Here is a 24507-nt window from a genome sequence, read left to right as displayed (position 1 = left end):
ATGAAAAGAAGTTCTGAATCATTCGAAGCTCATTTATTTCGAGAATTAATTTACCAGTACTCCAAATGCTAGCGGCGCAGAATTTATTCGATCGTCACTGTTGTGTTTTGCATATGCAGGAACAGCAGCATTCTAAGTTGATGGGAATCTTAATTTAGAGGTAATGTACTTATCTAAATTGTTCACAGTCGCAAATATTATCCAATTAGAACACTATTTGTAGATTATACCAAAGCGCTACTGCTCCAGAATCACATTTGGCATGGGATTGACGTTCATAACACCATGAAAAACAAGTATCCTAGCATCTTAAAAAAACAAAACGGTGGAAATTCCACGCAACGGTATAAACAATAGATATTATCCACATCGTCCTGAATTGGAAACACCGTATTAGTTTTTAATCGTATTGAGGGCCTTTTCTGAGGCTTAATCTGAGGTTTTGGCTGGAGTTGCTTTTGACATAATGAATTTTGATCTGCGGCTGTTAAAGCTGCTCAGCTGTATTAATAGACGGGGACGTGTGAAATGCTTTTGACATAAACTTGCATTATTTTAGGCTTTTATTTTGGGAAAAGGGTCCAAAATACTTTTAAAATTTCTACTAGAAACAATCGACAGTTTAGAAACTACCAGAGGAAGAGAAAATGGCAGAATGGGGGGAGGAGGCCGAAATCTCTGGAGAGATTTTGTGTAGCGACCAATGATGGAAGGCATTTCAAAGACCAAAGTCAGCAGTAGGGATCAAAGTAACGGAAACATAACTGATTGTTTTCAATTCACACGTAGAATTCTTTGAGTGATACCTTTAAAATAAGCACTTAAGTTAAGAAAAAGAATGGTGCAGAGATACCATGAAGGGTCAGTGTTAACGAAGTAATTTCAATTGTTTCTCTGGTTATGATTGGCTAGACAGAGGTGAAAACAAGGCAATAGATGATAACACTTAGTTGGACATGTGGCACTGGTAGTTATCTGACTGTTTGAAATTGAACATAGTTCATTGGTTACTAATTATCTGTAACTAGAAATGCTTCAGCGGTAGAACAACGATATAGGGAATTGTATGAAAGCACATAGTCAACACAAGTGGAAGTTGGCGGAAGATAGCAAGCATAACGTGTCAAGGATTTTAACGAAACTCAGTTTGTGAACCATTCACACTGTCAATGGTGTCTAGGTAGGTTGTGCTATAGAGAATGGGATTAAACTGAAGTCTCATCTCACTGATAAAATTATCTTGTGTGTTTGTATGTAGGAAGGTGTAAAATATGTATTCAATATTAGAGAGGCTTAGGGACTAGGTTGTACTTTATTTAAAATAAAAGGAACAACATATAGGAAATAATATTGAATAGCTCACAATTTTATTCTTGCAAATTAAATGTGCTATTGTATTTGTCTTCAGATCTTTTTAAGAGAATGTCCAAACCTAGAAGCGATCCGTTGCTCCTAAATTAATATTTATCTAGATAACCACTATATTTCCCATTCACCGGGGTTTAAAAATGTTTATGGCGTAGCCAACGGGTACGTTCCATGAGTCTCTTCCCATTCTCACTTTGACGGGTTCCTTTTGCTTTGTGCTTACTTGATCACATAAAATGTTAATTTTATCCCAACCGCTCTCTAACAGTTAGCTTTCCATTCCGTGGTTATTTTTCTTCCCAATTTTCCATGATAAATCAGCAGACAATGCTGGTCTCCTCAATGGAAATCTCATATAAACTTCACTTTAAAATAAGTTTGTACATTGAAAAATCTACAAAATACCCTGCTTGTTGAAAACATCTTTAAGGAAAAATACGTTACTTTTGCCAAACAATTATGTGTTATGTCTTTGACTACAAGTCGAGACAGTTTCTGATCTATTAGCTACAGCAAGTGAAGTTCGTTTTTAAATTCTTTGCGCTACCATATACACATAGAACAAATCACGCCAAGTGACCAGGACCAAAGACATTTTGCAAATACTGAGCTGAAGGGAACGAATTTTTAACCTGTCGTAAGTGGCTATTTTATCAAAATAAATATTTATTATAACAACACTCGACTCTAAGGGTAGGTACAATGAAACGTGGCGTTTGCTACTGAATGTTAATAACATTAAGTATTGCCACAATTCATGTTAGATGATATACACGAAAATTTACGTTATGCTATTCTCTGTAGCATTAACAGCAGCGACGTACACACTTTTTGTAACACTATTTCTCCCACAGGCAAATCGTACCTCACATGGTCAAAAGAGTCCAAATTAAGTTCCTCCTACACAAAATAGAAATGAACACAGTAATGTTAAGCAAATTTTACAATACAAACAGCTAAAACAATGGCAATTATTAATACAGCGCTGAACATCGCTCCGGCAAAGACCTTACTGGTGTCGCATAGTTTATCGCCATCTCCGCTCACGGACATGACAGCTAGTGATGATACACCAGCACTAGCGGTTGATTTCAGTTCAGAACCGGGGCCTTGCTTTGCTTCCACTGTCCACTGAAGGACGTTCACTTTCATCTCCATTTCGTGTATCATTTCCCCGACTTCATAGATCTCTTGCTCCAGATCGTTTAGATCGACTGTGTCTATGTTGTTTCCCTCTTCGTAGTTCATGTTCTGAATATTCATAGCACGGGCGGCTACAGCAGATGTCCCGCCAATCATCCCCGTTTGAATCAGATGTTTTGTGGGAACATTCAGTGGAAACTCTTGACCCAGTTCCAAAGCCCTTCTCATGTCGACTTCTAAGACTTCCATACACGTTGAAAACAGCACCCAGAGCCGTTCGAATTCAGCCCGATCATTTTTGCTTATACTTTTGTCCTTTAAAACAGTTATTAGCTTGTTTCTGTTAGCAACTGCAAGCACCTGTGCTTTTCGTCTGGTTTTCTTTAATTCTTCTCGTAAATTTTGCGAATCGGATGTCCCACCGGCACAGATAACCAAATGCCGATAGCAAGCTGACACTTTGTTTAGGGCATCCAAAAGTGTTTTACATTCATCGTTCACCATTTTAATACCCAGCCACGATCCTTTCAGATTCGTTTATAATATCACTACAAAATATATTAGTGCGATGTTTTGATAATAGTTCTAAAATACGCATTCGAACTCAAACTGCGTAATTATCCTAGATCCAATAATCTTACCACCGTTAGCCATTTATCCAATTGCATATCGGGTTAATCGTGATTTTTCTCGCCTTTTGACTATTTTACGTCAGCTTTCTAAGTTATTGTAGCATGCAAGATTCATGACAATATCTTGATTTCAGATAAATAGCTGCGTATAATGACAACAGAAACAATGAGCCGCAATTCCTGCATGAACCAATACATAGCTTCGTCGGCTTCAATCGTCACTAAATACCAGCACCGTATCATGTGCTCTCTAAACCAGGAAGTGAAACCTGTCGCCGAATGTTTCTATTCTCTGTAGCTGGTAGTCAGAGCGCTGTCTCACGGGGGCGCCAGTTGGTTGAGGGGCCATTGGGGGAGATTGCAACTTTTTTCTCCACGTCGACACTTGACTGGTTAATAGGACTGTCAGTCACAAGGCTAGCAACATTGTTTCCGCTGTCAAGAAAACGAAACAGTGCTGGAAAGTTAAACCCGAAGTGAGGGTGAAATGATTCAGTGTACTACTATTTGGTAAGTGATGTGTGTTGTGTCGGAATTTGAAACGGAACATCAAGGAGAGGCTCTGTGTGTGTGTGTGTGTGTGTGTGTGTTTGTGGGGGGGGGGGGGGTTCAAGTGATGGCCAGGATTTTCTGGGGTTAAGTTCGACTCGTTGACGGGCCTGGCTACGTTCAATGAACACACTGAAGATAGCGGCATCACCAGCTAGGTATGGTTATATTGTTTTAATATTTAAATACGAAAACATAATTTTATGTCAGATAATGTTTCAGGGAAATCTAGATTTCGGTTAGACGTATCTGACGTTTTAAACTGGATGTATGAGGAAGTGTGTTGCAACGCTCGTTAAGGAAACGAATAGGCCCACAGTTGAACTTAATTGCTAATATTATTAACAAACTATATTGACCGTCGAGTCGCAATTAACTACAATAGTTTTGCGAGCTGTTTCTAGAAAAGAGATCATATGATGTCAGAAGAAGCTGACTCTGGGAATCAGAACATGCATAGACGTCATGTTGGTATTGTTACAGAAAATGATACAGCTAAAGAATATATCACTGAATTTTCTCTCAGTGAACAGTTGTTTTTGGGACGTCAATCTTTACTATTATCTAAATCAAGAGCTTGGTTCCTGAACCCCACCAAACATGTAAGCACTTAATCTTGATAAATTCGGGGGCTGTACTGCACCATTTGGGGGGTGCTTTGAAATAAACTTCAAATGAACACCTTTTCTGTTCTCATCGGTTGATTTGAAAAATCCTGTTTGGGGATGGGCAGGATTTTGCTTGATATTTATCACTAATTGAATATCAATATTGTGGGATCTTGTTATATGTGTATTTGCAGTCATGTTTTCCGATAGAACATCTAATTACTTCTCAAAAGTACTTCATTGGTTGCAAAGTGCATGGAGATCTCCTGGTCATGAAAGGTGTTATGCAAAATATGTTATAAAAATAGAAATTTATTCTTTGTGTTAGCATTTTCTGACATTCGCATATCTCGCAGTAATGTATTAGTCTAATTGGATTCGTAAAAAAATCTCTTATCCTTAAGTATTAAGAACATATCTAGAAATCTAATCACAAACAAGAGGAAATCTGCAGATGCTGGAAATCTAAGCAATGTACACAAAAATGCTGGAGGAACTCAGGCCTGGCCTGCTGACTTCCTCCAGCATTTTGTGCATATTGTCTGGACATCTAAGTTGTTTTATACCACGGCTTGGTTCTCTTATACCTAACAGATTAAGGGAGTGATTGGAAGAAGAATATCTGTGCTTCAAACAGGGATTCACTGGGCAAGTTGAGCCATGTTCTAGTTCACACGTGGGACCTTACTGTGTCAGGGCTGAACGTCCTTGTGTAGCTTCCTAATTTATCCCTTTGTAATGGCTTTTGTAAAATCAGTACCAGTTGTTGTTGTCCAAAGCTCAACAATTAAGAACTACTTGCATTCAGTCCATGAAGGTGACCCCAAGATTCCCATTACCTGTCACTTAAATTCCCTATCTCACTCCTCATCTTGTTTTCTGAATGATGCAGAATGAAGATGCTACACTCCATAGCTTCTCCAATTTCTTTAACTTATTATCTGCTAGGCTGCTTTCCCAACCCTCCTCTTCCTCCCATCCCCTAGAAGTAGAGCTTGATAGTGTTCCCATTGTACCAATACAGCCTATTTATAAAATGTACATTAGAAGCATTTTTGGTTACAGTTTGTTCATGATGCACACAATACGATAACAATGCCTACAATCGCAGTACAGAAATGAAGATTTTCAAATTAACCAAATGTTGTACTTTACATATTACAACACACACAAAATGCTGGTAGAACACAGCAGGCCAGGCAGCATCCACAGGGAGAAGCGATGTTGACGTTTCGGGCCGAGACCCTTCATCAGGACTAACCGAAAGGAAAGATAGTAAGAGATTTGAAAGTAGAGGGGGAGGGGGAAATGCAAAATGATAGGAGTAGACCGGAGAGGGTGGGATGAAGTTAAGAGCTAGAAAGGTGATTGGCGAAAGTGATACAGAGCTGGAGAAGGGAAAGGATCATGGGACAGGAGGCCTCAGGAGAAAGAAAGGAGGGGTGGGGGAGCACCAGAGGGAGATGGAGAACAGGCAAACAACTAAATATGTCAGGGATGGGGTAAGAAGGGGAGGAGGGGCATTAACAGAAATGAGAGAAGTCAATGTTCATGCCATCAGGTTGGAGGCTACCCAGCAGTATATAAGGTGTTGTTCCTCCAACCTGAGTGTGGATTCATCTTGACAGTAGAGGAGGCCATGGATAGACATATCAGAATGGGAATGGGACGTGGAATTAAAATGTGAGGCCACTGGGAGATCCTGCTTTTTCTGGCAGACTGAGCGTAGGTGTTCAGCGAAACAGTCTCCCAGTCTGCATTGGGTCTCACCAATATATAAAAGGCCACACCGGGAGCACCAGACGCAGTATACCACACCAGCCGACTCACAGGTGAAGTGTCGCCACACCTGGAAGGACTGTCTGGGGCCCTGAATGGTGGTGAGGGAGGAAGTGTAAGGGCAGGTGTAGCACTTGTTCCGTTTACAAGGATAAGTGCCAGGAGGGAGATCGGTGGGAAGGGATGGAGGGGATGAATGGACAAGGGAGTCGCGTAGGGAGCGATCCCTGCGAAAATCAGAAGAGGGGGGAGGGAAAAATGTTTTTAGTAGTGGGATCCCATTACATATTAATTGTGTTTGTGATGTGCTACTATGTAAGCATGTTTCTTTTTAACCAGCTATCCACCCACTTACTTGCCTTTTCACCTGTAGTGTTTGTTATAACAGTGTGACGTTCTGTTTTCGGGAAATTAATTAATTCAAGCTAGAAGTGACTAATTTTTCAATACCATGTTTTCTTTCGTTTAGTGGCAAAAATTAGAAATGTCATTAAGAATTTAGATGTCCATATGATTATTCAAAGGTTTTTCATTATATTGAATGCAACAAGCTAGAGCATTTGGATAAACAACAGCTGAGAGCGATGTATGTTTATTGAGATTTTTCAGTGTGATCTGTTTAGAAGCCTTTTAAAGTTTTCCTGTTTTTTTGTTTTGACTGTAATTTTGTAATCTTCTTCCTGAATCATTTTAGGACACAGTGTTTTAGCATATGTATTTAAGAATCCTTTGTTAGTTTATTTATAATGCTCAGAAGAGAATGGCAGTTATTCCAGTCATAATCTAAAAATTAATTTTTCAGATTAGCTATTCCTATCATATTTATAAAATGCTCACACTGTTCATTTCCCTGTTGACTGCATCAATCCACCTCCTTGTTATGATGCAGAAGGTAGCCATTAACCTCATTAAGTTTATGCCAGCTCCCAGCACAGTAATTTCCATGAATACAATTCCCTCCTCATGTCTCTGTAGCCCTGCAAATAATTCTTCCTGAGATTTCTAAAAACTTCTTCACTTTGATTATTTTAACCTGTAATAAACAAGAAGTTAGTTAACTTACCAGTACTTCTTTAGGATGTTGGAGGAAACCAAAGCACCTAACAGAAACCCATTTGTTCACTGAAAGAATGTGAAAGCCACACAGACAGCATCCAAGGTTTGAATCGAACCTGCGACCCTAGCATTAGTTAGTTAAGCAAATCACTGAGGCATGGGCCGCCAACAGCAGCTCACCAGAGTGCTTTGCCCTGGGTCAGCCTTTCGAGTTGTCTGCAGGTGTAGTCCAACTTCTTGGTGTCAGCTTCAAGGTCACATTGCTAGGTGTCCTGCGGCCACTTTTCCTGAATGATAGAAAGTTGATCGGCCCTGCGGCTTCCATGGGCTTGCTGCTTTCACCACATAACATCATGCGTTGGCAAGGTGAAGATTCTTCCTCTCCCAGGGATGAGGTCTTTGGAACTTCTGTAGCTCTGGGTTTTTAACAGGATAGTGTTGCTAGCCTCATGTCCTTTCACTTTCGGGCTTGGGATTGTTCATAGGGGAACTTGGGTCCCTGGAGCTGTGAGATCATTGGTATTATTTCCAAAGTAAATTATTGCAGTATTAAAATTTGTGATTTCTGACTATTAAGTGCCCCTTAAATTCAGTATTATTTGCTTCTAGGTTTGTTATTCAAGGGAATGTAGAATTGGTGATAAGATGACAGGGAATCAAGCAGTAAAATATTTTTTATGCTAAATGTATGAAAGTAAAAGTAGAAACTGTAGTCATAAAACCTATTGCATTCATTATTGTTCCATTGTTCCTTGTGTAGATACACTTGATCTGTTGGGCATACCTTGTGGGACTTGAACTCTTCCTGGATTTCTTTTTTAATGCTGCTATTTCAGGTGTTACCTAATTAAACTCCCTTAATATTTTGCCATTTTTCTATCATAAACCTCTTTTTTTTTCTGTTGTTATAATGCTACAAAATGTTGTATTGATATTGCACCTTGTAAATAAATTACAACTTTTCATTTCTTGCACAGTTGAAATTTAGTGCACAGTGTTTGGTGTCCATGGCTATGTATGATGAAGATATTTCGAGAAACCCTTTCTATTTAGCCCTTCAGAAGCAGAAACCTGATGCCGCCAACCGTGTAGCAGAACTACATGGAATTGTGAGTAATCTATTCATTCATGTAACAAAGTCTGAAGAGACTTGCCTACACAAAGGAAGATTTTCTAGTTCGGAATGGAATCATTTCAGTTTTTCCGCTGATATTAAAGTCAGCATTTGGAGGTCAAACGTATCTCTTCTCTTCAGGTTTTATCCTGTATTGTGTTTCATGGCCTTCAGCATCAATGAATTTCCAACTTCTTTTTGGTATTTTTGCCCTAAATCTCTCACTTAATATCAGTTGTTGTTACTGTTTTCATTTTATTTAAACTTGGTTTCACTTTTAGTGAATACAAGTTTTCCAGATTCTAAATTTCTTTACCTCCCTGCTCAGCTGCCACAATAGGTAGGAAAGGGTCATAGGAGATTTAGAGTTTAGCCATATGCTAATGTATTTATGGCAGTAGGATTTAGGTCAGATAAGGTGACAGCAGAGTTCAACGTATTTAACTCAGTACAACTTCCCTGATCATTCTCTGATCCATTCTGTCATTTTGGCTAGGTAATAGCCAAGAGAAGAAGTGGAATATTTTACTGAGGTTCTGATACTAAATCTGTTACAAGGTCTGCATTTCCCAGCTTTGCAGAGATCTGTGCCCATGGCCATGCTCCTCTCTACTCTCCCTCCATATATATTGTAACCTTTGATTCTGTCAGTATGAGCTTAATTTATACGCATTTGCAGAGAAATGAGCAAATAAATAAAAAGATCAGGGGAAAGTCAATGTACCCATGAAATTGGAATTGTAATTTTGTTATAACCTAAGTTCTCTTACCTCTAAAAATAGGTGGACCCTACTGAGAAAAGCAAAAATAGTTGTGAACTCTGTTGCCAATTTCGAAGAAATATTACATAGTTTTTTTTAGAGTATCAAGCAACCACTACCAACTGGAGAGAGTTTAAGACTGCTGATAGTTATTCTTAAACTCAACAAACAAGAAGTATGTTCACTTTTCCTGGAATCCTTTAAGGAACTTTAAGTTCCTTCTGATGATGCAATTATGGACTTGCCCAGTTACCTCAGCAAATTGTTCCAAAAAGCAAAAAAAATCATTCTCTGCTTGTGCATTTTGAAAGCACGAGGTCCACTGTATAAGGAACTTGTATGATTAGGCTGAACCAATCCTTAATATTTTAACGTAATGTTATGCTTATTTCTCAAAGCTAAAAATAATAGTTAAAATCTATCTTTTTAATGCTATAAAGTGGGGTTTGATTCTAGTCTCGGTTGCTGTCTGAAAAGATTTTGCACATTTTCCATGTGACCATGAGTGTTTTCCCTGGGTGCTTTGCCACATAACTTGAAGACGTGCTGGTGAATTAGCTACTGTAAATAACCCCTAGTGTAGTTGATTGTAGGAGAATTGGAACGGTGTTAATGAGCATGTGAGAGAGAATAGGTCATGGGAATTATGCTGGGAGAAATGAAATTGAAATGAAATGAAATTGATGGAGTTGCTCTGAAAGCTGTGATAGACTTGAAATGCAAAATGTCCATTTATGTTATAAAGAAATCTGAAAAATATAAGATCTATCGTCATCATCATGTTTATTTGTATCAAAAGCCTGACCTTTTCATCATGTGCAACATTAATTATAAAAAGTGAATTACACAGAAGAGCCATGTATTAAATGTGTATAGTGAGCTTATAGCTAAGAAGCAATATTAGTTGAGAATGGCTTCAAGAAAGAGATTGACCAGAGTATTTACTCAAATAAAGGTTAGTGAAGATCCTTACTGAAAGTGGACAATTCAAATTTGCAATTACAAATGATCTGATAGCATTCATTTCTGAGTTGTTTTGTGCAGCATCTTGAATTTAATACCTAGCAGAATTCGTATAAGTAACAATGAAAGTCATAACATAAATCAGAAGAAAAACTGTTCTTTAGAATTAAGTAATAATAATATACAGGCCACAATGTAAGCAGCAGAATAATTAAAAAGTACTAACTTAATTGGAGCCTTCTGGTGAATGGGTAGATCTGTAGATAAATTCTGTGTTGGAAACAGCTTCCTACGACATATTATTTCCAAGAATACATGGACAGCCCTTTCTACAGCACAATGGACAGAAAAATAACAGGCTGAATATAGCTGGATTCATCTAAAGGACCAAGGACCCTGTCTGTTTACATTGGCCTGGACTGGATATGAGTACTTCCTGCTCTCTCCCCTCTCCCTGACTCATTCCTACGCTCAGTCTACAGTAGAGGCCCATATCAGAATCAGGTTTATCATCACTCACATCTGTCATGAAGCTTGTTGTTTTTGGGCAGCAAAAAGTTCAATACATAAAATTACTACAGTACTGTACAAAAGCTTTAGGCATCCTAGCAATATATATGTGCCTAAGACTTTTGCACAGTATGGTATAAGATGCAATATTGTATTTTATCTGGTTCTCTGCTGTATAAGATGCATATTTTAAAAAGAATGTTTTCAGTAATTCATTTTACACATTTGTCTTAAAGTCTTCATTTCCTTTGGTTATTAAGACCCTTGTCATGTATGTTAACTGTTATTTTACACATTTAGGTATTGGTGCCATGCAAAGCCAGCTTGTCAAGAGGCAGCCTGGCTGCTGCCCACTTTGAATCTTATGTCTTGTATCCTGTGGATGAAGCTGGTAGCAGTTACCAGACATTAAATGGAAAAGTAAGTGGTGTACTAATATATTGAGTTTGTTTTTTCATTGTGTGCAATCTTATTTTAAATATCTACTGGGAGATTTTAAAATTTGCAATGCCTTTATTTCTATTGCTTATAAGCATAAAATACAGAATTATTAATTATGCAAAATATTTGCAAAAGAAAATTCCCTCTGATTTACACATTTGATTTAAAATTATGAAATTAAGTGACACTAATTGTGCTCTAATGATTTGTATATTGTCAATTTTTCAGATGCATCCAGATTTTAATTTCTTGTTTAGATATTATTTTCCCCCTTCACTGTATACTATCTGAATTTCCAGGAAGTCACCATCAGAGGAAACCTAATTAGTCTGGGTGTTGGATTTAGCTCACCATGCACAATACGTATTCTTTTCGAAGAAACTTTCTACAATGAGAAAGAAGAAAGTTTTAGCATTCTATGTATTGCCCGACCATTGGAAAAGAATTCCTATTCAGGTTAGTGAATTAGAAACTTTGCATTTTACCTGCTACTGCAGCCTATCTTGATAATAAATGAAAGGAACTTGTGTATATGTTAAACATACAGCAATTTTTGTAAGTACCGCATTAGGACAGGACAACTTGGAAAAGGTTTGTATTGAATAAGATGGAATGATATAAGTGAGAAGATGACTTGCATTTTACATCATTGATTCTTTCTTTTAGCTATCTTAACCTACTTTAATTTGAATGATAAACTTTTCTGGTGGTATCAGATGGGCACCATCTGTTTCAAATAAATTGGTAGTTGCAAAGACTATTGCTGCTAAATTGTGCCTGAAAAAGGAAGTGAAAGGATTAATGTGACGAGACTAATCTGATGAGTATTTCCAGCAGTTGCTGTTTTACTTCAGATTTTCAACAGTTGGCATGTTTTTACTCTTTCAATTTCTGTTTAGGTTACATATGATGTACTGTAAACATTCTGACCACCATAGCTTAGGAAGGATACACAGGACTTGGAGTGGTTTCAGTATAGCTCTCCTAGCATTATTGTGATTTTCTAAAGTTAAATTATGAGGAGAGATTACAGAAATAGATGATGGAAATCAGAAGATAATGAGGTGCTTTGGTTGTGGCTTGTAACGTTGGGTAAAAATAAAGCTAATTTATCTGGGGTTTTAAAATCTACAAATTAGAGCCAGGACATTGCAATGTAACTTTTTTTTCTGGAGCTTCCGTAAACACTATTGTTGTCGCAGAGCAGATGCCACATGGCATAGCACTAAACCAATGTTACATATCATACGTTTGTTTTATTTCTCCATTAATAATGGTAAACTAAATGAAAACAGACCATCAAGAATAAATGTACACTATTTATCTCACACAAGAATCTCCAGTTTCTTGGGTCAGTGGACTACTCTACCATATCTGGTCCTATTCGTGTTCCACCAATTGTGGTATGTTGTTCTCTGTTTATGACCTCGTGTGTGATGTGTGTTGAGTTACCACGGCCTTTTGTTATCTCACGTGTTGGGAATATTTGGAGTTCTTGACTGATTAGTCTTCATCTTTTGATTGAAAAATATGGAATTCTGCTGCATGTTGTGAAGTTGAGTATTTTGCAAGAACTTGTATTTTTGAGTGCTGGTGGACAACATAATCATTATGCGTGAACTTCCAGATTTGTGCAGAAACTGACGTGGCAGTGAGGGACATGATTGTAGTATGGGCACGATGAAAACAGTGGTAAAGGAGAGACTGATTGCAGTGAAAGTGAATGATACCAGTGGAGTGGTTGCTAAGATAAAGGCAACCACAGTTTTTCAAAGGTGGCAAATGTTTTCAGGAAGTGAGATTATTACTATCTGATAATCAAGAAACTTGTGGAATTTGAACAACTGCTGGCATATTGTTCTCATCGATTTGTAGGTGGCTCATTCAGCTGGCAATAAGTTATTCTGCCATTATATTTGAATTATTTGTTGTTCATTACATTATTGTTAATGAACCATCATCATACCTTGGTGCCTTGTTTATTTTTCCATATATGTATACTGTTCATAAATCAATACTCAATTAATGCATGATAGTACAGTATTCTTTTGTTTATCTGTTGGACTAGCCAGATGACTTGAGGTGGGGCATACTAATCTAATACTAGACAATGAACCTAGTCAGGTAATAGATCTGTCGGTGGATGAGCATTCGGAAGGTGATGAACACAGCTCTGACCTTTACTGTAGCCTTGGACAGGGAAAGGAGTAGATGGTATTGGGAAGTATTTAATTGGGATAGGACGAATTCTGATGCTATTAGGCAGGAACTTGTGAGCATGAATTGGGGAAAAATGTACTCGGGGAATGTGAAGGTTGTTTAGGTAGCACTTGCCTAGTATTCTAGATAGGTTTCGCTCATTGAGGCCAGTAAAGGGTGGTAGGATGAAGGAACCATGGCTGACAAGAGATGTGGAACATCTAATAAAGAGGAAGAAAAATGCATACTTAAGGTTTAGGAAATAAAGATCAGATGGGGCTCTAGAGAGTTATAAGGCCACCAGGAAGGTGCTTAAGAAGGAACCTAGGAGAACTAGAAAGGGACATGGAAAAGCTGTTGTAAGTAAGACTGAGGAAAATCCCAAAGCATTCAATACATATGTGAAGAACAGGAGGATGACCAGATTGAGAGTAGGACTGAACAGGGATCAATGTACCTGAGAGTAGGTAAGGGAGGTCCTTAATAAATTCTTTACTTCATTATTCACCACTAAGAGGGACTTTGATGAATGTGAGGATGGCTTAAAACATGCCTATGTGCTGGAGTATGTCAACTTTAAGAATGAGGATGTGCTGGAACTTTTGAAAAACATTAGAATAGCTAACTCCCTGGGGCCAGAAGGGATATACCCCAGGTTACTACAGAAAGCCAGAGAAGAGATTGCAGCACCTTTGGCAATGATTTTTGTGTCCTCACTGGCCATAGGAGTAGTACCAGAACGTTGGAGATTGGCAAGTATTACTCCTTTGCTCAACAAAGATAATTGGAATAATATTGGAAATTATAGACCAGAGTCTCACATCAGTAGTAGGCAAACTATTGAAAGGATTCTTAGAGACAGGATTTATGAGTAATTGGAGAAGCATAGTCTGATTAGTGTAACGCTTACGCGACAGGCTGGTGTATGTCTAGGGGAAAATTCCAGCCACCCGCCAAACCCTGCCTCCCATATACGTGGATGCTGTGGAATACACGCTAGTACAAAGTCGCACGCACAATATCAAGCTCACACCAGGTACGGTTACAGAATACACTTTATAAATCTTACTAGAACTAAATGATTAATAACAATACAATATATATGAAGGGAAAGAAAATGTGCCAAAACTTATCAGAGTTCAGTCAATTTGTGCACATCGTTGGAGCTCAATCATCAACCCTCCAACCATTCTTCTCTCTTCTCTGACATCCACAACCTGCGCACTTGGGACCACCCTCGGTGATTGACCATCAGTGCCGCACCTGTCCGTCTTCCTCACCATCTTCTTCCCGACTCCTGAAAAAGACCGTGCAATCCCAGCTCCCAGACCCACAAGAGAAAATAACATCCAACCCAATTGGTTAACAAATGAATACAATCCCCGTTATCAGCAACTTTAACCTAAACAAGCTTCGAGAATGCTCTGCAAGAAAAACACTCCCTCAACAGTTAGCATAACAAAGAAGAAGTTTTACTTTTAACAAACAAAGAAGCCATTTTGATTAACATATGCAGTACATTAGGAATTGTCAGCTTGGCTTTGTGAGGGGTAGTTCATGTCTCACAAACTGAATTGAATTCTGCAAAGAAGTGACAAAACAAATTGATGAAGCTGGAGCAGTGGATAAAGTGTATATAGATTTTAGTAAGGCATTTAATAAGGCTCTCATGGTATTTTCATTCGGAAAGTCAGGAGGCATGGCATCCAGGGAAACTTGGCTTCAGAATTGGCTTGCCCACAGAAAGCAGAGGGGTGTAGTAGATGGAGTTTATTCTGCCCGAAGGTCTGTGACCAGTGATGTTTTGTAAGCATCTGTTTTTGGAGATGTGCCCTTTGTGGTTTTTATAAATGACCTGGATGAGGAAGTAGAAGTTTGGTGTGGTAAGTTTGCAAATGTGGATTGTGTAGAAGACTGGTATAGTTTACAACAGGACATTAGTAGGAAGCAGAGCTGGGCTGACAAGTAGCAGATGAAGTTCAACCTGGGAAAGTATGAAGTAATACACCTTCAAAGGTTGAACTTGAAGGCAGAGTACAGGGTTAAAGGCAGGGTTCTTGGCAGCGTGGAGGAACAGAGGGTTCTTGTGGTCTACATCCATAGATCCCTCAAAGTTCCGCGCAAGTTGATGGGGTAGTTGAGAAGGTGTATGGTGGGTTGGCCTTCATTAGTTGGGGGAATTGCATTCAAGAGCTATGAAGTAATGTTGCTACTGTATAAAACTCTGGTTAGACCACACTTGGAATGTTGTGTTCAGTCCTGACTGCCTCATTAAAGGAGGAATGTGGAAGCTTTAGAAAAAGAATTGGGTTTCATATTACCAGCATATGTTGTGAAATTTGTTAACTTTGTTGCAGCAGTTCAATGCAGCACATGGTAAACGTAGAAAAGAACTGAATTACAGCAAGTATAGGTATGTATATTAAATAGTTAATTTAAAATAAGTAGTGCAGAACCAAAAATAAATAAAATAAAGAGTGGTGAGGTAGTGTTTGTGGGTTCAATGTGCATTCAGAAATTGGATGGAAGAGGGGAAGAAGCTATTCCTGAATTGCTGAGTGATTGCCTTCAGGCTTCTGCATCCCCTTTCTGACAGTAACAATGAGAAGAGAGCATGTCCCGGGTGTTGCATGCAGAGGAGATTTAAGAGGATGCTGCATGGATTAGAGAGCATGCCTTATGAGGATAGTTGGGTGAGTTAGGGCTTTTCTGTTTGGAGCAAAGGAGGATGAGAGCTAGGTTGATAAAGGTTTATATTATGATAAAAGGCACAGATACAGTGGACAGCTGGCAACCTTTTCCCAGGTTAGAGATGGCTAGTACAAGGGAAAGTATACGAGGGAATGTCAGAGTTAAGTGTTTTTTTTACACAGAGTGGTGAATCTGTAGATGCACTGCCTGGGGTGACGGTAGAGGCAAATACATTAAGAACACTTAACTGACATGTGGATGAAAGAAAAATGCAGGTCTATATGGGTGGGGAAGTGTTAGATTGATCTTAGAATAGATTAAAAGTATGGCACACCATTGAGGACTGAAAGTAGTGGTCCATGTGGTAGATCTTTTATATGTCTATGCCTGTTATAATATTTTCTAGAAGAAAATCCCTCCACTTTCGATTCCTACTGTCTGAAAAACTTTGAGGATGCTAAAGAATTTTTGGGTCGACAATTATTCAAAGTTGATAAGTACATCGATGCTTTCCGAAACTCCTTTAAAGACCTTAAAATAAAAAGTCTACGGCATCATATAGTGAGTAACTGGTTCTTGTTCTATAAGTTGTAATTTCTCTTGTAATTGCATTATTACAGTTGAATGGTGAATTCATTTCATTTCTAGTGCACCTATTTGAACAGTGGGTCCCCCTTTCCTCCCAAGTGTTACCCGGTTTAGATATGGCCCAAGTGCAGAGTGAGAGACACTGAAGCAGGTCAATGGTTCACAAACTTTAATGCAAACAGTGTTAAAGGGAAAATAAAACAATAAACGCTAAGCCAAACAGGGCCGTTAACTTAAAAACTCTCAAATGACAAACGAAGCCTACATGGCAGCTGAAAAGAAAATGTAAACGTTAACGAATACCACTCGTCTTCAGAGTCAGTTGACTCAAAAGTCCAATTCTCTCAGGGAAGGCCAAAAGCAAACATGTAGCGAAACGTTGCTGTGCTCTGTCCAAGTCTAGACAAGCACTACGACAAGTATGGAGTTAAATACTATCGCGATTAAATAATAATTAACTGACACTTGAAAATTCACAATCGCAATTGTCGTATCTACTGCGCTGCCGAATCCATGGTTGTGACACCAAGGAAGAGATTTCCAGCTACAAAGAAGTTTTTTGTGATACATGTTTAAATCCAGAAAAAAACTCTTAATTTAAAACGTTTGGCGAATTTTCTGTCTTTTTAAAAAAAATATTCCAAATTACAAACAATTTCTTAAACAAACAAGATTTCCAAAACACAGGTACAATTCCTATGAGCTAAAAGGACATCCAATGATGCAGACGAACAAATCGCCCATCACAGAAATCAGCCATGGGAATGGTCTCTGGTTCACCCCGTGTTTCTTTCATGCTGCTTTATGTTCCTTACCCCATTCCTAATAAGCGTGAACTGTTCCCTCCATTTATATATATTTTTTCTGCCACTTGGATGACTTCACATGTATACCATATTTCTTCAAATATCTCTTTTTTACGTAAACACTCTAAAAGCTTCTGTGAGATGCAGCTCCCAGTTACCCACAGTTAATGCTGTGAAGCTAACTTCTCTGAGTACATAAACCGTCCAACTTATTAATAGATCAGTCATTGATGTGCTAAGTGATTGTCTTCATCTGGTGTGCAGGCTTCCTTGAACTAAATAACTTGGCCAGAGTTGTTCTGTTTGAAACAATCATATACTGTGCCTCTTGAGCAGCAATAAGCCAGGTGCAGTGACCCAGCCTCCTGCTTTCTATAGATAATGTGTCTGTTTGCAAAGCTGCCCTTCCAACTTCAAACTGATTATTCCTAGCCATTTACATTAAAAACAGAAGGCAGATTCCCATTTCTGACAAGAAGGTGAATAAAAAGATATTAGTTGGAAGTTTATCTTACTCAAAAACAAACCTTTTATCCTCAGAAGCATCAGCTAACATCTTTAGAAAGCCGAACTTTGCAAAAACGAAGATGCCCCTAGCACTGGAAGTGAATATGTATCACAATATTACAATTAAAGTCCCTCATTATAGAATTTTGTGTTTGTTTTGCAACTGTTAAAGTTAATATGTAAGCATTTGTAAAGTATCCCTTACTTGCCCACGTGATTGATTTGAGCAAACCAAAAATCCATACTGAAAAGGTGGGAAATTATCAATCAAAACAATGTTAGAATGATTCCTTAAGCTGAGGGTATACCAGTCTCTTTATCACATCATAATAATCTAATAAAGACTATTATTTAAAATTTTACATTTCTGACAATTATTTTAATGCTAGCTGGACTATAACTTTGAGCATGTGATTAGCCAAAATATTTTTAGAAAAGCTGAGAAACTGAGCCAGAGAAAGACACAGTGTGATGACCTCTTCCCTCACTTCCATTCAGGGTTCCAGACAATTGATCCAGGTGAGGCAACACTTCACATGTGAATCTGTTGAGGTGCTCCCAGTGGGACCTGCTCTACATTGATGAGACCCAATGTAGATCGGGGGAACCACTTTGTCGAGCACCTCGGCTCCATCCGCAAAAAGGAGTATTTCCCAGTGACCAACGATTTCATGTCCTATTCCCATTTCTGTTCTGACAAGCCAGTCCATGACCTCCTCTGCTGTCACAATGAGACCACTGTAAGGTTGAAGCAACAACACCTTGTATTCCATCTGGGTAGCCTCCAACCTGATGGTATGAACATCTGGTGATTTCTTTCCCATCTCCTTTCTTCTTCATTTCCACTCTGGCCTCTTGCCTCTTCTTACCTGGCTATCACCTTCTCCTTCCTTTTCACCCATGATGTGCTCTCCTCTCCTATCAAATCTCCAACCCTTTGTCTTTTCAACTCAACTCTACCCAGCTTCCTACTTCATCCCCCTCCCACTTGGCTTCTCCAATCACTTTCTAGCTTGTCCTCCTCCCCTCTCCCTTTTTATTCTAGCTTCTTCCCCCCTTCCTTTCCAGCCCTAATAAAGGGTCTTGACCCAAAGCATCGACTGTTCCCCTCTGTAGATGCTGCCTGACCCGTTAAGTTTCGCTAGCATTTTGAATGTAGCTCTGGATTTCCAGCATCTGCAGGATCTCTTGTGTTTGTGGTTGTGTGATGATATCTAACTTGACTTCCGTACAGAGCAGTGATAGGAATGTTATATAAAGTATCACAGAAAAGACTGATTTTGTAACTGTTTCACATAGAGTTTGAAAATGTCAGCATTTAGATCAATGACAGTTGGTCACAAGTATTGTAAGTAAGTCATATACAGATGATTAAGACCTCCTCAGAGAATGCATTCACTATTTGCTGTTACCACAGAAGCTGTAAACTAGTGCCGTCAAACCTTATGCCTCAGCAGATGCTCTGTATTAGTGGGCCTGTGCCCATTCAGAGAGCTTGACATTTATAACTGACAGCAATTTCTAAAGTTATGGCTTAATGCCCTGATTTTTTTTTGTCGCTATACAACTATAATCTAATTTAGGAGTTCAGATGACTTAGACCATGGAAGTAAAGCTAAAATTGTTAAGCATGTCATTTCAAATCTTAGATTAGATTATTCCCTTCAATTACTTTATTCTGTTATTACTTATAATTTAATCTTATCATTTTCTTTGTCTTTCATCTTGTGACTGGAAGCATAATGCTAAATTTAAAGTTATCCTTTCTTTTTAAATAAATATTTTTAAAGAGGTATTTCTGCTTAACTATCTCTAATGGTGATAGAAGGATAAATTTTAAAATGGAGATAAGAAACTGCAGGTGCGTGAATCGGGAGTTAAAAAAATTAATGTAAGAACTTGCTGGGTCAAGCGACATCTATGGAGGTAAATGAGTGGTCATTGTTTTCGATTGTGGCCTTGCATCAGAACTGAAATTTTGACACAAAGCACCAACTATCCCTTTACCTACTCAGATGCTGGGTGATTTGCTGTAGTTTTTCCAGCTTCTTTTTTTTGGCCTTAGATTTTGAAAATTAATGAATATCTCTGTGAAGTGCTTTTCTTTAAAAATGTTTTTGTGTAACTCATCAAAATAAGACCGTGTAAGCAAAAAGGTATTTGGATATCCCAATTTTAATGTAGATTTTATTGTAAATAATCTATAGTTAATTGCAGAAAATCACATCCTCAAATCTGTTTTTTTTTTAAATTTGGCCAAATGCTTTACAAAATGTGCATTTTGGTTTTCATCACAAATATATAAATCAAATTTTGCCAGCCAGCAACAGTAAGTGGTAGAGATACGTTCTCAGTTAATTTTGGAACTGGGACAAAATTCTAGAACTGAGCATTACGAGAAAAGCATTCTGGGACCTCTTTTGCAAGGTGGAAAAAGTATGAACAAAGTAGTACTTGGGTTTAGACTCCAGTTTGAAAGCCCTGAACCTGTTGAGCTCCTCATATATTGTTGCAAGTTAGTTGAACTCCCATTTGGTGCTAAGGCTTTGAAAATTGGACTGTAAAAGCTGAAATCCTGAAGTTTGTGTTTTATTTTTTGGGGGAAAAAAACAGGATGAAGTAAATGCACTCTATACAAAATGCCTTCAGTATCTTCTGAGAGACTCAAAATTGGTGAGTTATTAGTCTATCCTATTGAACTTCTTGTAGTCTTGAGGTTAAATTACATTAGATAAAGTGGTTTAAGTTGTTCGTCAGTAATTGTATTTTTCTTTCTCGGGATTAAGAAAATCTTGATCAAGCAGGAAGTGCAAATGGCCTTGCTGAAACAAGCTGTTGAAGTATGTAAGCATTTTAAAATTCACATTGAAAACCAATTTTCACATTTGTTAATAGTGGAATTAATTCTCCATTACTTTCATTAATTAATTTTGCAGATGTATGTACTACATGGTATCCATGATCAGATTTTTAAGAGTGTGGGAACTATTGAGGCCAGTCAGGTATAACGTTTGTTTTTAACATAAAATCTGTTTTATTAAAAGTAAAATGTGATAAAGTTGTGATCTAAACTTGAATCCAATTTTTTAAGCTTTTTGTATCATTGTTACAATCTTTCAATAAATTGAATGTAGGTGGATATTTGTAGTAACTACATTTTAGAGTAAAGCATGATATCACTCTTGACTGGTTTGTGTTGTCTGGTTACTTAAAGGATGCAGCTTTTAATAAAACTACCCGAAGTCTACAAGATCTTCAGCTGAAAGATTTAGGAATCAAGTCACAATTCAGGTAGATTTTCATTATAAATCTAAACCCTGAGCTTTGGTTATTTTAATCACACAGACCTGTGTTGGATACTGTAAAGTATGCAACTGGAATTCCTTTTGTATTCCATTTAATTACCTATATTTTCTTTTATGTCATTCGCGTGTCATCACACCACGCCTGGAAAGAACTGGAAAGGAAAGGGGAAGAAACCAAAATAAAAAAGGTAGGGGAGGAGGAGGACAAGCTAGAAGGTGATGGGTGAAGCCAGAAGTGTGGGTGAGGAGGGATGAAGTAAGAAGCTGGGAAGTGACAAGTGGAAAAAGCAAAGTGTTGGAGAAGAAGGAATCCAATAGGAGATGAGAGTGGATCTTAGGAGGAAGTATTTTTTTGGCTCTGATTAAGAGATTGTGATTTGTTTGGTAAATGGTAAGTTTAATTAACTCTCACCTTCAATGCCATGGTAAGAAATTTTTGAGTGGAAATAACTGCATTGCATACACAAATTGCTGAAGAAACTCAGCAATTCAGACAGTATCTATGGAGGGGAATAAACAGTCAGTGTTTTGGGCCAAGACTTTGCATTATGATATATGTCAGATTGGAACACATATGTAACGTGAATTTTTGTTACACTGATGTAGTATGACCTGCAGAATACTGATGATTGTAAATTCACTGCTAAGTAGTATGTTCTAAATGCCAGCCAAATTTGAAATCCAATATAATTTTTGTAATGTCATTTGCAGCAGTATAATTTTGACCCTATTTTTGCAATAGTGTAGTTATGTAAATGAATAATGTTCTAACCTAATGACTTTATTTAATGTTTTAGTATAAATATACCTCGTGCCAAACGGGAGTTGAGTCATCTGAACCAGTGTACTAGTCCACAACACAAACTGATCTGCTTACGAAATGTAATACATATGATCATGCAGGCCCCAAGTCAAAGAGGTCAGTATTTCAGCAATGGTTGAAGAAAGCTGTGAGTACTGTTCCTGTTTTGCTTTAGTTTTGTTCTCCATATTAGAATAGTATGTTACAATTACTTTGAAATATAAACTCACAAGGTCTATAATAAGGATTATAGATGAGCCAAACTTACTGTGAATTGCAAGCTGTTCTGTGCTCAATTTCTGCCATTTTTGTCATAAGTTCAGGATTACTGTGCCAATATATCCTAAATATTTTAGCCCCTAGCTGGAGTTTTACTGTGTACTCTCCAATATTGTAATCCTCACAGAATCCAGTGATGGAATACCAACTTACTGTAGTACCCGCACATATTCAAGGAATCTACTTAATTTATTTTGAAGGTGAAGGGCAACAAAGAGAAACAATGATACATTTTTAAAAATATCATTTGAAGTGATCTGGGCATTGTTGGCAGGGCCAGCATTTTTATTGTTAATTGACTGTGAGTGGCTACCTTGAGTCACTGCAGTCTGTCTGATGAAGGTTGGAGAGAATGTTGTGGGAGAGAAGGTAGTTCCAGTATTTAGATCCAGCAAAGATGAAGAAAGAATGATGCAGCTCCAATTTAAATGATTTGAAAAATCAATCAGCTCCTGATAGTGGTCTTCCTGTGAACTTGTTGACAACATCTCCTATTGGCAGAGATCGCAGGGGTGCCAGGTGCTGTTGCAGTAGCCTTGGTGAATAATTGTTGTATCTTGTATAAGAACACTGACTGCAGTGTACACCCAGTGGTACGTAGAAGAAATGTTTCGGGTAGTAAATGGGATACTAATCACATCGGCTGCCTTGTCAGGGATAGTTCTATGATGTTTGAACTGCGTGGATCCTGACAGGTGTAGGGTATTCTTTCACGTTCCACACATGTGCATTGCAAAGGGTGGAAAGGATTTGATAATGTGGGTGAATCACTTGACACAGAATACTAGACTCTAACTTGTTCCTGCAGCTACAGTATTTATATGGCTTGTCCAATTGAGTTTCTGACCATTGGTAAATCCCAGCTCTACAAGATCATTAACAAGATGTTAATGATGGGGGAGTTAGCAATTGTATCACTGTTGAATATAAAGGGTAGTGCTTGAACTCTCTGGTTGGAGATGGCTAGTAACATTCATGCCACAAAGTCTGAGCACCAGCTCATCTCCTTGAACAATCAAGATCTCTTAGCTATTGATTTTAATCTGCTTCACTATCAGTGGGATCCACAAATCATGCCATGTATATTCACATTCAAATCATTTACATAAATAATGAATAACAGACACCTGGGGCCCCCAAACTGACTCCTGGGGGTTTCCACAAGTCACAGGCCTCCAGCCAGAGAAACAACCTGAACTCACCCCCGCTGCTTCTCATCATTAAACTAGTTCTGAATCCCATCTCGGTAGCTCCTCCAGAATCCCATGTGATCTAACCTACCTAATCAGCTTGCTATGCATGACCTTGTCAAAGGCTTTAACAAAATCTGTATAGACAACAAACACTGCCCTACCTTCATCTATTCCCTTAGTTACCTCTCGAAAAACTCCAAAAGGTTCATCAGATATGATCTCCCACTCACAGAATCATACTGCCTACTCAAGTGATGATAGATCTTATCCTTCAGAAATTCCTCCAGTAATTTCCCTACAAATGAAGACAGGCTCACTGGCTTGTCCTTGCTACCCTTCTCGAAGAATGGAACAACATTAGTCATCTTCCGGTCTTTTGGAATTTTACAATTGGCTAACAATGAAGCAAATAGCTTTTTAAAAAAAAGCCTCTGTAATTTCTTTTATGTCCTCACACAAATGATCAAGGGATGCACTTGGTTAAGTCCTGGAGATTTGGGCACCTTAATGCAATTAAAGGCTGCACATCCCTCCTTCTCAAAACATACATTTGTTCCAAGACCTCTCCACTTATTACCCTAATTTTTTTGGCATACATGATTATTCTCCTTAATAAATAGAGAAACAGACATTAAAAATCTCATCTCCTGGTATTACAACTGAAGAAGAGATTATCTTTAACCTGGCAGAAACCATTTCATCCCCTCGATTTGCCTTCCTGATTTCCCTCTTAAACACGCTTTTGAACTTTTTATGTAAATTGAGGGATTAATTTGTACTCAGCAGTTGAAAAGCAAGTAAGGCATCCTTTCTCCTTTCCAGAGCCTCTATGTCTCATCAGCCAGGTTAGCTCACCTTAATTATGTCTACTTTTCACCCTAACAGGAACTTGCTGCTCTGGACTTTTTCTTATAAAAAGCCCTCCCTCTTGCCAATTGTTCCTTTGCCTATTTAACTCCAGATAGATCCAACCTATTGCCCTCAAAGTTGACTCTGTATCACTTCAGGCCTATTCTATCTTTTTCCATCGTCGTTTTGAAACTAATAGAATTGTGGTCATTGGACTCATTTGCTCCCCGGCTGCCCCTTCAGTTACTTGGCCCATCTTGTTCCCTAAGAAGAGGTCTAGTATTGCATTTTCCCAAGGAAATCCTTTCTTGTACTAGGTGAGGGAACTATCTTGAATGCACTGCATAAATTCTGCCCCGTCCGG

General features: G+C 38.3%; 2 protein-coding genes across 7 annotated transcripts in view; one reads left to right on the top strand and one right to left on the bottom strand.

Moving 5' to 3' along the window:
* Positions 1-1301: 1301 nt before the first annotated feature.
* Positions 1302-3338, bottom strand: si:ch73-167i17.6 (regulator of G-protein signaling 9-binding protein). Its single transcript, XM_059993484.1, has one exon. It carries the CDS (start codon positions 3013-3015, stop codon positions 2299-2301), a length of 717 nt encoding a protein of 238 aa, XP_059849467.1. The 5' UTR covers positions 3016-3338; the 3' UTR covers positions 1302-2298.
* Positions 3339-3532: 194 nt separating this feature from the next.
* Positions 3533-24507, top strand: part of ankrd27 (ankyrin repeat domain 27 (VPS9 domain)) — a 105634-nt gene continuing 84659 nt past the window's right edge. For 4 of the 6 annotated variants that reach the window (XM_059992989.1, XM_059992987.1, XM_059992991.1 and 1 more), the window contains exons 1-10: positions 3533-3653; positions 8113-8244; positions 10784-10903; positions 11224-11380; positions 16221-16375; positions 20329-20388; positions 20502-20555; positions 20652-20717; positions 20930-21006; positions 21818-21939. In XM_059992989.1, coding sequence (XP_059848972.1) covers positions 8143-8244; positions 10784-10903; positions 11224-11380; positions 16221-16375; positions 20329-20388; positions 20502-20555; positions 20652-20717; positions 20930-21006; positions 21818-21939 — 913 coding nt within the window. In that variant the 5' untranslated portion in view covers positions 3533-3653; positions 8113-8142. The remainder of the gene's footprint in view (positions 3654-8112; positions 8245-10783; positions 10904-11223; positions 11381-16220; positions 16376-20328; positions 20389-20501; positions 20556-20651; positions 20718-20929; positions 21007-21817; positions 21940-24507) is intronic. The other 2 variants (XM_059992990.1, XM_059992988.1) reach the window with 1 other exon arrangement.

This window comes from Hypanus sabinus, chromosome 17 (assembly GCF_030144855.1).
Source record: "Hypanus sabinus isolate sHypSab1 chromosome 17, sHypSab1.hap1, whole genome shotgun sequence".
NCBI lineage: Eukaryota > Metazoa > Chordata > Chondrichthyes > Myliobatiformes > Dasyatidae > Hypanus > Hypanus sabinus.
This window is presented reverse-complemented; position numbering and strand designations above follow the sequence as displayed.